Below are 13,685 nucleotides of genomic sequence, written 5' to 3' on the forward strand. Positions count from 1 at the left end.
ATTAGTACTTTTACTTATATCGTAGTATTTTATGCAGTATTAGTACTTTTACTTATATCGTAGTATTTTATACAGTATTAGTACTTTTACTTATATTGTAGTATTTTATACAGTATTAGTACTTTTACTTGTATCGTAGTATTTTATACAGTATTAGTACTTTTACTTATATCGTAGTATTTTATACAGTATTAGTACTTTTACTTATATCGTAGTATTTTATAGAGTATTAGTACTTTTACTTATATCGTAGTATTTTATACAGTATTAGTACTTTTACTTATATCGTAGTATTTTATACAGTATTAGTACTTTTACTTATATCGTAGTATTTTATACAGTATTAGTACTTTTACTTATATCGTAGTATTTTATGCAGTATTAGTACTTTTACTTATATGGTAGTATTTTATGCAGTATTAGTACTTTTACTTGTATCGTAGTATTTTATGCAGTATTAGTACTTTTACTGCTACAAACCTGTTAATGAAACTTTCTCTCTGTTTCAGTTCGGCTTCATGACAGCATCTCCGAGGAGGCGCATCATTACCTCATCTTTGACCTGTGAGTCTGTGACATCATCACTGCTTCCTGTGATGTCACACCGCAACACGTCATTACGTTAACGTTATTCATTAATTCGTCATTTCATGTTAACATTATTTGTTATATTGTTGTGTTACGTTACTTTATTGAGTCATCGTGTTATGTTACGTTACTTTATTACGTCATCGTGTTGTGTTACGTTATTTTATTACGTCATAGTGTTGTGTTACGTTACTTTATTACGTCATCGTGTTGTGTTACGTTACTTTATTACGTCATCGTGTTATGTTACGTTATTTTATTACGTCATCGTGTTATGTTACGTTATTTTATTACGTCATCGTGTTATGTTACGTTACTTTATTGAGTCATCGTGTTATGTTACGTTATTTTATTACGTCATCGTGTTATGTTACGTTATTTTATTACGTCATCGTGTTATGTTACGTTACTTTATTACGTCATCGTGTTGTGTTACGTTATTTTATTACGTCATCGTGTTGTGTTACGTTACTTTATTACGTCATCGTGTTGTGTTACGTTACTTTATTACGTCATCGTGTTATGTTACGTTATTTTATTACGTCATCGTGTTATGTTACGTTATTTTATTACGTCATCGTGTTGTGTTACGTTATTTTATTACGTCATCGTGTTGTGTTACGTTACTTTATTACGTCATTGTGTTGTGTTACGTTACTTTATTACGTCATTGTGTTGTGTTACGTTACTTTATTACGTCATCGTGTTATGTTACGTTACTTTATTACGTCGTCGTGTTGTGTTACGTTACTTTATTACGTCGTCGTGTTGTGTTACGTTACTTTATTACGTCATCGTGTTGTGTTACGTTACTTTATTATGTCATCGTGTTGTGTTACGTTATTTTATTATGTCAATGTGTTACGTTACTTTATTACGTCATCGTGTTGTGTTACGTTACTTTATTACGTCATCGTGTTATGTTACGTTACTTTATTATGTCATCGTGTTATGTTACGTTACTTTATTACGTCATCGTGTTGTGTTACGTTACTTTATTACGTCATCGTGTTGTGTTACGTTACTTTATTACGTCATCGTGTTGTGTTACGTTACTTTATTACGTCATCGTGTTGTGTTACGTTACTTTATTACGTCATCGTGTTGTGTTACGTTACTTTATTATGTCATCGTGTTGTGTTACGTTATTTTATTACGTCATCGTGTTGTGTTACGTTACTTTATTACGTCATCGTGTTGTGTTACGTTACTTTATTACGTCATCGTGTTGTGTTACGTTACTTTATTACGTCATTGTGTTGTGTTACGTTACTTTATTACGTCATTGTGTTGTGTTACGTTACTTTATTACGTCATCGTGTTATGTTACGTTACTTTATTACGTCGTCGTGTTGTGTTACGTTACTTTATTATGTCATCGTGTTGTGTTACGTTATTTTATTACGTCATCGTGTTATGTTACGTTACTTTATTATGTCATCGTGTTATGTTACGTTACTTTATTACGTCATCGTGTCGTGTTACGTTACTTTATTATGTCATCGTGTTATGTTACGTTACTTTATTATGTCATCGTGCTATGTTACGTTACTTTATTAAGTCATCGTGTAGTGTTACGTTACTTTATTATGTCATCGTGTTGTGTTACGTTACTGCTCGTTATTTCGTAATTTAACGTTATGTTTTTCGTTATTTCGTAAGTTATTTTACATTAACGTTTATTTTCACAGTTTTTATGTTTTGAATATTGTTACTTTTCATTTCATTTTATCACGTTATTATTTATTGTTACGTTTTTTATATTTGTATTCATATGTTAACCCTCCTGTCGTCCTCCCGGGTCAAATTGACCCCGTCTCTCTTTTGACTGTTCCTTCTTTCCTTCCTTCCTTCTTTCCTTCCTTCCTTCTTTCCTCCCTTCCTCCTTCTTTCCTTATTTTTTCCTTCCTTCTTCCCCTCCTTCTATACTTCTTTCCTTCCTTCCTTCCTTCCTTCCTTCCTTCCTCCTTTCCTTCCTCCCTCCTTCCTTCCTCCCTCCCTTCCTCCCTCCCTCCTTACTCCTTTCCTTCCTTCCTTCCTCCTTTCCTCTCTCCCTCCCTCCTTACTCCTTTCCTCTCTCGCTCCCTCCTTACTCCTTTCCTCCCTCCCTCCCTCCCTCCTTCCTTCCCTCCCTCCCTCCCTCCTTCCTTCCTTCCTTCCTTCCTTCCTTCCTTCCTTTCTACTTTCCTTCCTCCCTCCCTCCTTACTCCTTTCCTCCCTCCCTCCCTCCTTACTCCTTTCCTTCCTTCCTTCCTTCCTTCTTCCCTCCCTCCCTTCCTTGACCTGAGGACAACAGGAGGGTTAACAGACGTGTGATATATTTTATATTATGTTTAAAGCTACGTAACGTTACACTTTATACTTTCCTTTGTCATTATATTAAATGTTTTATGTAAAATGTTATAAATGTTATAATGTTATATGTGTGTGAGTAATAGTTCATAATAAAGTATAACACAGCACATAACACTTTATTGTGTTACTGTGTGTTGTTATATTAATATTAATAATAATACATTTAATTTGTTCTCTGCAGTATTAATAACTGAATAAAGTTTTAATAAGAGTTAAATGTTAGTGTGTATTTACTTTCTGCTTCATGTTGTGTTTTACCTGAAATACTTAATGAATGAATATTGTTGTTAAATCACTTTATTCTGTGTTATTTTATGTTTTTATGTTGTTTTATTGTTTTTATTAATCCTGTAATCGTCTGTCAGGGTGACGGGAGGAGAGCTGTTTGAAGATATTGTAGCCAGAGAATATTACAGCGAGGCCGACGCAAGGTGAGAACAGTGAGAACAGCCATCACTCAATCAATCAATCAATCAGTCAGTTCATCAATCAATCAGTTAATCAATCAATCAATCAGTTCATCAATCAATCAATCAGTTCATCAATCAATCAGTTCATCAATCAGTTCATCAATCAATCAGTTCATCAATCAATCAATCAATCAATCAATCAATCAGTTCATCAATCAGTTCATCAATCAATCAGTTCATCAATCAACCCCTGACCTCTGACCCCTCCCCTGTGTGTGTCTGACCCCTGACCCCTGACCTCTGACCCCTCCCCTGTGTGTGGACAGTCACTGTATCCAGCAGATTTTGGAGGCGGTGCTTCACTGTCACCAGATGGGCGTCGTCCACAGAGACCTGAAGGTAACCTGACAGTCCTGTGTTAGCATTACTAGCCTTTCTGATGTAAACCAATGGGCAGAGCTAGCGTGTTAGCATGTGTGCTGTGTGTGCAGCCAGAGAATCTGCTGCTGGCGTCGAAATCTAAAGGAGCCGCCGTCAAGCTGGCCGACTTTGGGCTCGCCATCGAGGTGGAGGGAGACCAGCAGGCCTGGTTCGGTAAGACTCTGGAGTACTACTGCTACTGTACACACAAATACCTAGCAACCTGTTTACCTTCACTGTGTGTGTGTGTGTGTGTGTGTGTGTGTGTGTGTGTGTGTGTGTGTGTGTGTGTGTTTACAGGCTTTGCGGGGACTCCTGGTTATCTCTCTCCGGAAGTTTTGAGAAAGGATCCGTACGGCAAAGCAGTCGACCTCTGGGCCTGTGGTCAGAGTCTACTTTATTCTGCTGTGTTTTACTGTCTGTTACTCTCCTCTCAGGTGTGATTGTGTCTCTCCTCTCAGGTGTGATTGTGCCTCCTCTCAGGTGTGACTGTGTCTCCTCTCAGGTGTGATTGTGTCTCTCCTCTCAGGTGTGATTGTCTCTCCTCTCAGGTGTGATTGTCTCTCCTCTCAGGTGTGATTGTCTCTCCTCTCAGGTGTGATTGTCTCTCCTCTCAGGTGTGAATGTGTCTCTCCTCTCAGGTGTGATTGTCTCTCCTCTCAGGTGTGAATGTGTCTCTCCTCTCAGGTGTGATTGTGTCTCTCCTCTCAGGTGTGATTGTGTCTCTCCTCTCAGGTGTGATTGTGCCTCCTCTCAGGTGTGACTGTGTCTCCTCTCAGGTGTGATTGTCTCTCCTCTCAGGTGTGATTGTGTCTCTCCTCTCAGGTGTGATTGTGTCTCTCCTCTCAGGTGTGATTGTCTCTCCTCTCAGGTGTGATTGTGTCTCCTCTCAGGTGTGAATGTGTCTCTCCTCTCAGGTGTGATTGTGTCTCTCCTCTCAGGTGTGATTGTCTCTCCTCTCAGGTGTGATTGTGTCTCTCCTCTCAGGTGTGATTGTGTCTCTCCTCTCAGGTGTGATTGTCTCTCCTCTCAGGTGTGATTGTCTCTCCTCTCAGGTGTGGTTGTGTCTCTCCTCTCAGGTGTGATGTCTCTCCTCTCAGGTGTGATTGTCTCTCCTCTCAGGTGTGATTGTGTCTCAGGTGTGATTTTGTCTCCTCTCAGGTGTGATTGTCTCTCCTCTCAGGTGTGATTGTCTCTCCTCTCAGGTGTGATTGTGTCTCCTCTCAGGTGTGATTGTCTCTCCTCTCAGGTGTGATTGTCTCTCCTCTCAGGTGTGATGTCTCTCTCCTCTCAGGTGTGATTGCGTCTCCTCTCAGGTGTGATTGTCTCTCCTCTCAGGTGTGATTGTGTCTCCTCTCAGGTGTGATTGTGTCTCCTCTCAGGTGTGATTGTCTCTCCTCTCAGGTGTGATGTCTCTCTCCTCTCAGGTGTGATTGTGTCTCCTCTCAGGTGTGATTGTCTCTCCTCTCAGGTGTGATGTCTCTCTCCTCTCAGGTGTGATTGCGTCTCCTCTCAGGTGTGATTGTCTCTCCTCTCAGGTGTGGTTGTGTCTCTCCTCTCAGGTGTGATGTCTCTCCTCTCAGGTGTGACTGTCTCTCCTCTCAGGTGTGATTGTGTCTCCTCTCAGGTGTGATTGTGTCTCTCCTCTCAGGTGTGATTGTGTCTCTCCTCTCAGGTGTGATTGTCTCTCCTCTCAGGTGTGATTGTCTCTCCTCTCAGGTGTGATTGTGTCTCTCCTCTCAGGTGTGATTGTGTCTCCTCTCAGGTGTGATTGTGTCTCCTCTCAGGTGTGATTGTGTCTCTCCTCTCAGGTGTGATTGTGTCTCTCCTCTCAGGTGTGATTGTGTCTCTCCTCTCAGGTGTGATTGTGTCTCTCCTCTCAGGTGTGATTGTCTCTCCTCTCAGGTGTGATTGTCTCTCCTCTCAGGTGTGATTGTGTCTCCTCTCAGGTGTGATCCTCTACATCTTATTGGTCGGTTATCCTCCGTTCTGGGATGAAGATCAGCATCGTCTCTACCAGCAGATCAAAGCTGGAGCGTATGATGTAGGTCTACCTGCGGTGTAACATGACGGAGAGCAGTGATTGGTCTGTGTGTGTGTTGGGGGCGGGGCTTTGCTGCTGACCTCACCTGTTGTCCTCGTGTCGTAGTTCCCGTCTCCGGAGTGGGACACAGTGACTCCTGAAGCCAAAGATCTCATTAACAAGATGCTCACCATCAACCCGGCCAAACGCATCACAGCCGCCGAAGTGCTCAAACACCCCTGGATCTCTGTAAGTCCGCCGACCCCCGACCCCTGACCCCTGACCCTGCTCTGTGACATCATTAAGGTGATGATGGTGATGATGATGATGATGATGCTTGTTCTTCCTCGCAGCATCGCTCCACGGTGGCGTCCTGCATGCACAGACAGGAGACGGTCGAGTGTCTGAAGAAGTTCAACGCCAGGCGGAAACTGAAGGTAGGCCTTTAAAGTTTGTATAAAGAATTTTTTTGGGGGGGGGCTGAGAGGACAGTCAGGTTTTAGTGAGGGGATAGTCAGGTTTTAGTAAATGGATAGTCAGGATTTAGTGAGAGGACAGTCAGGTTTTAGTGAGAGGACAGTCAGATTTTAGTGAGAGGACAGTCAGGTTTTAGTGAGAGGACAGTCAGGTTTTAGTGAGAGGACAGTCAGGTTTTAGTGAGAGGACAGTCAGGTTGTAGTGAGGGGACTGTCAGGTTTTAGTGAGAGGACAGTCAGATTTTAGTGAGAGGACAGTCAGGTTTTAGTGAGAGGACAGTCAGGTTTTAGTGAGAGGACAGTCAGGTTGTAGTGAGGGGACTGTCAGGTTTTAGTGAGAGGACATACAGGTTTTAGTGAGAGGACAGTCAGGTTTTAGTGAGAGGACAATCAGGTTTTAGTGAGAGGACAGTCAGGTTTTAGTGAGGGGACAGTCAGGTTTTAGTGAGAGGACAGTCAGGTTTTAGTGAGGGGACAGTCAGGTTTTAGTGAGAGGACAATCAGGTTTTAGTGAGGGGACAGTCTATAATTGTATTTTTAATGATCGATCTGCGTATTCTCTCTCTCTTCCTGCAGGGGGCGATCTTAACCACCATGTTGGCCACCAGGAATTTCTCCGGTAAGTTCATCTCATCCCTGAGACCAGAGGTCAGAGGTCATGTGATCTTTCAATCAGCTGTTCAGTCTTTTAATTGGTTGTCAGGGTGTCACATGACCCGCGGCAGCCTTTGACCTGCAGGTTTGTGTTCAGTAGCCTAACGGAGGAACTGACCAATCAGCTGTCGGCTTACACGCAATTAACAGGTTAACACTGTGTGTGTGTGTATCAGTGTGTGTGTGTGTGTGTGTGTGTGTATCAGTGTGCAGCTGTGTGTGTGTGTGTGTGTGTGTGTGTGTGTCTGTGTGCAGCTGTCAGAACATTTCAAACACACACAGATCTATAGATAGCAGGAAACTCAACACACACACACACACACACAGACACAGACACAGACACACACACACACACACACATACACACACACACACACACACACACACACACACACACACACAGACACACACAGACTGTGACTACTGAACAATAAACACTTACTCATAGTTGCTATTTTTACACCGTTTATAAAGTTTGATCACAGCTGGTGAACGAAGCATCAGCGTGTCTGACGGCTGACGTTTAAAGACTTTAACCTCTTTAACCCTTTATAGGACACTCATTGAAAGGAAGGGAGGAAGGCAGGAAGGAAGGAAGGATGGAAGGAAGGAGGGAGGAAGGAAAGGAAGGAAGGACGGAGGAAAGAAGGAAGGAAGGAAGGTAGGGGGAGGAAAGAAAGAGAAGAAGGGAGGGAGGAAGGGAAGAAAGAAGGAAGGAAGGAGAAAGGGGGATGGAGGAAGAAAAGAAGGAAGGGAGGAGAGAAGGAGGGAGGGAGGAAGAACAGATGGAAGGAAGGAAAGGAAGGAAGGAAGGACGGAGGAAGGAAAGAAGGAAGGGAGGAGAGAAGGAGGGAGGGAGGAAGGACAGATGGAAGGAACAAAAGGAAGGAAGGACGGAGGAAATAAGGAACAAGGGAGGGAGAAAGGAAAAAAGGAAGGGAAGAAAGAAGGCAGGGAGAAAGGAAGGAAGGAAGGAAGGAAGGAAGGAAGGAAGGATATTTTGGGATATTTACAGAAGTTACCAAATATAATCATTTGCCCAATAAAGGGTTAAATTAAAAGCAGGATGTTACTGATGTTACTGAAGTTACTGTTACTTCATATTAATAATAATATAATATTAAAGTCATTTATAAAAGGACTGTGACTAATGATTAGTTTCATTACAGTTCTGACTTATAACTCTTTTACTTGTTGATTGGAAAATAATGATAAACAATAAACTGAACAATGTAATTACCCTCAGATCTAATTTAACACTTTAACTCTTAATATCAAAAACTACATTTAAGACTTTTTAAGAATCACCATGAAACAACTTCCTGTCGAAGGTGTCGATGAAGTCAAACATTAAATGAACCAAACTCCATTGAAAAAAAAACAGTTTAACATCAATAACCGTTCCTCCCTTTCTTCCTTCCTTCCTTCCTCCCTTCCTCCTTTCCTTCCTTCCTTCCTTCCTTTCTTCCTTCCTTCCTTCCTCCCTTCCTCCTTTCCTTCCTTCATTCCTCCCTTCTTTCTTTCCTTCCTTCCTTCCTTCCTTCCTTCTTTCCTCCCTTCTTTCTTTCCTTCCTTCCTTCCTTCCTTCCTTCCTTCCTTTCTTCCTTCCTTCCTTCCTTCTTTCATTCTCTCTTTTGTTCCTTTCCCTCCCTCCTTCTTTCCTTTCTTCATTCTTTCCTAACCCTTTCTTTCCTTCCTTCCTTCCTTTCTTCCTTCTTCTTCCTTCCTCCCTCCCTCCATTCCTCCCTTCCATCCTCCCTTCCTCCCTTCCATCTTCCCTTCCTCCTTTCCTTCCTTCTTCCTTCCATCTTCCCTTCCTCCTTCCCTTCCTTCTTCCTTCCTCCCTCCCTTCCTCCCTTCCTTCTTCCTCCCTTCCTCCCTTCCTTCCTTCCTTCCTCCCTTCCTCCCTCCCTGTATGTATGGTTATTATTATGGGATGCCACAGAGCCCGGCGGGTCATGTGACTCCCTTCCTCCTTTCCCTCCTTCCTCTCTTCCTCCCTTCCTTCCTTCCTTCCTTCCTTCCTTCCTTCCTTCCTTCCTCCCTCCCTCCCTCCCTTCCTCCCTCCCTGTATGTATGGTTATTATTATGGGATGCCACAGAGCCCGGCGGGTCATGTGACTCCCTTCCTCCTTTCCTTCTTTCCTCCCTTCTTCCTTCCTTCCTTCCTTCCTTCCTCCCTCCCTTCCTCCCTCCCTTCCTTCCTCCCTGTATGTATGGTTATTATTATGGGATGGCACAGAGCCCGGCGGGTCATGTGACGCAGCGTTCAGATTCATGTGGTCAGGAATGTTTCTGCTCTCCAACTATCTCAAGTTGTTCCTAAATTTGGCTTCGACTCTCAGTGAGTGACCCACATGTCACGCTGGGAACTCCCTTCATCTCTCTATTCATCCCCCCATCTATCACTCTACACCCCCCTCCCTCCACCTCCCTCCACCCCCCCCCCATCCCCCCCATCCCTCCCTCCATCCGTCCGTCAGCCGGAGCAGCAGCTGGTCTGCAGCTTCACACCGTCGCAGGAACTTTGAACTTCTGCTTCATTTAAATCTGAAACTCTTTTTGGGGCTTTTTTCTTTTTTTCTTTTTTCCTCTTCAGTTGTTTTATTCTTTCTTTCTTTTCCTCCCGCTGTCCGACCCTCAGAGGACAGTTTCTAACAGTTTGCTGAAGGGCACGTCGGCAGCGTTTGTTTGTCGGTACGATGCCTTCACTTCTCTTCTCTGCTTTTGTTCCTTTCTTTCTGACGCTGCTGCTTCTCCTTCTCTTCATCCTCATCCCTCGTTCAGGAGGAAAGAGCGGAAGCAACAAGAAGACCGACGGAGTCAAAGTAACAACACTCTTATTATCATTATTATTATTATTATTGTGTTAAGTTGTGAACTGTTGATACTAAAGTTAAATGTGGTTTGTGGTTAGGGTCAGGCATCTGAAAGCTCAGGAACAACTAAACAGACTCTTACTGTATTTATAGGAATCATCTGAGAGCACGAACACCACCATCGAGGATGAAGACACCAGAGGTAAACACACATTAACCTGTTTAAGTTTAAATTTAAATTAAGTTTTATAATTATTAAACAGAAGTGAACATTTCTGTCTCTCAGTGAGGAAACAGGACATCATTAAAGTCACGGAGCAGCTCATCGAGGCCATCAGCAACGGAGACTTTGAGAGCTACACGTATGTACATCTGTTTAAAATGGACTGTCCTCTCACTAAAACCTGACTGTCCTCTCACTAAAACCTGACTGTCCTCTCACTAAAACCTGACTATCCCCTCACTAAAACCTGACTGTCCCCTCACTAAAACCTGACTGTCCTCCCACTAAAACCTGACTGTCCCCTCACTAAAACCTGACTGTCCTCTCACTAAAACCTGACTGTCCCCTCACTAAAACCTGACTGTTAGAGCCATTTGTATTTGTAATAATTTGTGTCATGTAATTCCCTGTTCTCCACAGTAGGTGGCGCATTGAGGTTACATTAAGTGGCAGCAGGTGAAACCTTATAAGTAGAGGAAGGGGCGGGAGCTCGCCAGGTGTGCTGCTTACCGGGAGAAGCACACAGTTCTTTGACCGTTGTCGTTGTCTTTGCCGTCGCCGCCATTAATGTAGTTTTTGTTGTTTTGCATACAAGTTATCAGTAAGTGTATGTAGACTCGTGAAGGCCGCACGGCTGAATGTAGTGAATAAATACATTTTTTGAGCATAAGTACGCTACTGATGTTTGATTTGCTACACAGAGCCTGTGATGACGTGTCAATCAGTTATCCTGGTAGCAGCCCCTCATTGTGGCTTAGGGTTTGTTTGTTTTTGTTAAAACCAAGTCACTACACTGACTGTCCCCTCACTAAAACCTGACTGTCCCCTCACTAAAACCTGACTGTCCTCTCACTAAAACCTGACTGTCCTCTCACTAAAACCTGACCGTCCCCTCACTAAAACCTGACTGTCCCCTCACTAAAACCTGACCGTCCCTTCACTAAAACCTGACTGTCCCCTCACTAAAACCTGACCGTCATCTCAGTAAAACCTGACTGTCCCCTCACTAAAACCTGACTCTCCACTCACTAAAACCTGACTGTCCTCTCACTAAATCTTTCCTCTCCTCTCAGTAAAATGTGCGACCCGGCAGTGACAGCGTTCGAGCCCGAGGCTTTGGGGAATCTGGTCGAAGGCCTGGACTTCCACCGCTTTTACTTTGAGAACTGTGAGCTCCATAAAACTTCCTGCATGACTGAATGTATTTAGAGTCAAATGAGGACTCCTGGTCTGTTGGCCTACCTGCCCGTCCAGGTGACTGCTGTGTGTCTGTGTCTCTGCAGTGTGGTCTAAGAACAGTAAACCCGTCCACACCACCATCCTGAACCCTCACATCCACCTGGTGGGGGAGGAGGCGGCCTGCATCGCTTACATCAGAGTGACGCAGTACATCGACGCCAACGGGACGCCTCGCACCGCTCAGTCAGAGGAGACCAGAGTTTGGCACCGCCGGGACGGGAAGTGGCAGATCGTCCATTTCCATCGCTCAGGCTCCGCCTCCACGCTCAACAAGTAAGAGACGATTAAATCTGATGTTAATATCATATCAGCCTGATCAATTAAAAACTGTATTTCCTTTTATCAGCATTTACTCTGCGCTCTTATAGCAGCGTTAAGATGACATCATCATCATTAGACCCGCCTCAGTCATTCTTTTAACTGATGATTCAGTATATTTGTGATGATTTTGTTTTTTCTCATTTGTCCAGTTAACTTCCAGAGTGGGCGGTTCTTTGAGCGGGCCACCATCGCCATGACAACGGATTGATTGACAGCAGGCCAGGCGTCTGACACCGACTATCTGGGATTTGTTTGAAAAGTTTGAGAAAAACAAAAAGACGAGAGCGGGGCCACAAAGCATCACTCCAACTTAGTCCAGTAGTGAACTGCATAATCAATCGACCAATCAACCAATCAACCAATCAGCTTCCTTTTTTTCAGCTTCTTTGGACGTTGCTTCAGCCACGCCCCCTCGTGATTAGCCAATCAGCTCTCTTGGTGCAGTACAGGTCGTATTCATGTGCAGAAACCTCATAACTCATGTTTTTAACGTTGTGTGTTCAGGATGATTGACGGGTCTCATGCCTCCTTCACAGCTGACTTTAATGTTCAAACTGCCCCAAACCTGCTTTCAGGACCACACAGCGCCCCCTGTGGACAGAGTCTGATAACTTAAATCATCAGACTGCTCAGCTCCTACTCTGATTTACATGTTGGCTCTTGTTTAATGAACAGATGTAGATATTTTTATTTAAAGCTCTCTCTGACTGACTGGAGCTACTGATATTTTTAGTATTTGTTAGCCCCTCAGCTAGTTCTGATGAATGACTGAATGATGCGTGATGAACAAATCTATGATCTGACAGGAAACTCATGATTTGATAATGACAAAAAAAGACTTCCAACAGCAATGACTTGTTTGAATATCATGTAATTATGAGACATATGGACTCTTAATGGGTCTGATTTAAGACTTACTTTTGACTTTAAACCGATGACTTGGTCCCCGATCACAGAGGCCTGCAGCAGCCAGCAGGGGGCGATGCTGCAGCAGCCAGCAGGGGGCGATGCTGCAGCCAGCCAGCAGGGGGCGATGCTGCAGCAACCAGCAGGGGGCGATGCTGCAGCAGACTCAGCTGTGAACGAGGCATCAGTGGTTCAACAGACCAGGAACTTTTTATTCCTCTTTAGACACTAAATTCATGTAATCAGGTTTTTGGTTGTTGAAATCTCAGAGCTCAGTGAGAGTTACAGTCCTGATGACAACTTAACTGTCTTAGAAAATGACGATTGTAGTACGTTTTTAAGGCAGATTTGATTATTGAGTTTCCTTGTTAGTAGTGAAAGTGATTCAGTATGTTGTGAAAAATGATTATCAGCCCAGAAACTGAATCTGATTTTATCTCAAGATAATAAAGTCGGGATCTAGATGTAATTGAGTCTACAGGTTACCAGAAACAACCGCGTCTCTCAGCCTCTTTAGCAATATGACTGAACAGAGTGAAATATTTAATATTGTAACAGCAGCGCAGGAAATGCTGAAACATAACGACGACGGCGTCAGCTGTACGACGCTCGTCTCTCTGCTTCCATTGGGCTCGGAGAGCTCCAGAAGCTTCCTCCGCTCTCCGACCTGCGATCTTCCATGAACAGCCACACCTCTGCTCAGCTCCCACCTGCACCCCCCCACCCCCCAGACCCCCGCCAGCCGTCCTAAACAGGGCCTTAACCAGGTACCTAGCTGTCTGCCTGCTGCCTGCGCTCCACTCTGCCCTTCATTAGCAGGACACAGTTTATCTTTCGGGCAAGTTTACAAAATGTTTTAGCAGCAGAAGAAGCCGGCTTCCTGCCAGAGGAAAAATAAATTAGGGAAGGGACAAAAACATATAACACAGAAAAACGAAGGAAAGAAGAAAGGAGAGAAAAGGATGGAAAGATAGAGGAAAGGACACATTGCACTAAATCAAAACTCTAATTAAATATAACTACAGCACCAACACTAACCTTAAATAGAAAACCAGACGATGTAAGTTGATTATCAGGAAATGATCTTAAATCATTCTTCTGTTTCTATGATGCAGACTCTACAAACTGACTCCTGATCATTTTCCAGAACTTTTGAATATTTATTTAGATCAAATAACGAGCTGCAGTGATGCTCAGCCAATCAGAATCACTGAGACAATCACCTGTCATCAGTATGGAGGCCCACAGCCG

General features: G+C 43.5%; 1 protein-coding gene across 3 annotated transcripts in view; it reads left to right on the forward strand.

Moving 5' to 3' along the window:
* camk2a (calcium/calmodulin-dependent protein kinase II alpha) overlaps positions 1–11,484 on the forward strand; it is a 26,955-nt gene extending 15,471 nt beyond the window's left edge. Inside the window, exons 4-17 of one of the 3 annotated variants that reach the window (XM_053332224.1) lie at positions 510–564; positions 3,309–3,374; positions 3,680–3,752; positions 3,845–3,947; positions 4,074–4,157; positions 5,723–5,817; positions 5,923–6,045; positions 6,150–6,233; positions 6,849–6,895; positions 9,724–9,754; positions 9,899–9,947; positions 10,032–10,107; positions 11,042–11,136; positions 11,252–11,484. In XM_053332224.1, coding sequence (XP_053188199.1) covers positions 510–564; positions 3,309–3,374; positions 3,680–3,752; positions 3,845–3,947; positions 4,074–4,157; positions 5,723–5,817; positions 5,923–6,045; positions 6,150–6,233; positions 6,849–6,895; positions 9,724–9,754; positions 9,899–9,947; positions 10,032–10,107; positions 11,042–11,136; positions 11,252–11,484 — 1,214 coding nt within the window. Of the gene's footprint in view, positions 1–509; positions 565–3,308; positions 3,375–3,679; positions 3,753–3,844; positions 3,948–4,073; positions 4,158–5,722; positions 5,818–5,922; positions 6,046–6,149; positions 6,234–6,848; positions 6,896–9,713; positions 9,755–9,898; positions 9,948–10,031; positions 10,108–11,041; positions 11,137–11,251 lie in introns of all 3 variants that reach the window. The other 2 variants (XM_053332223.1, XM_053332225.1) reach the window with 2 other exon arrangements.
* Positions 11,485–13,685: the final 2,201 nt, after the last annotated feature.

The sequence above is a fragment of the Scomber japonicus genome, chromosome 13 (assembly GCF_027409825.1).
Source record: "Scomber japonicus isolate fScoJap1 chromosome 13, fScoJap1.pri, whole genome shotgun sequence".
NCBI lineage: Eukaryota > Metazoa > Chordata > Actinopteri > Scombriformes > Scombridae > Scomber > Scomber japonicus.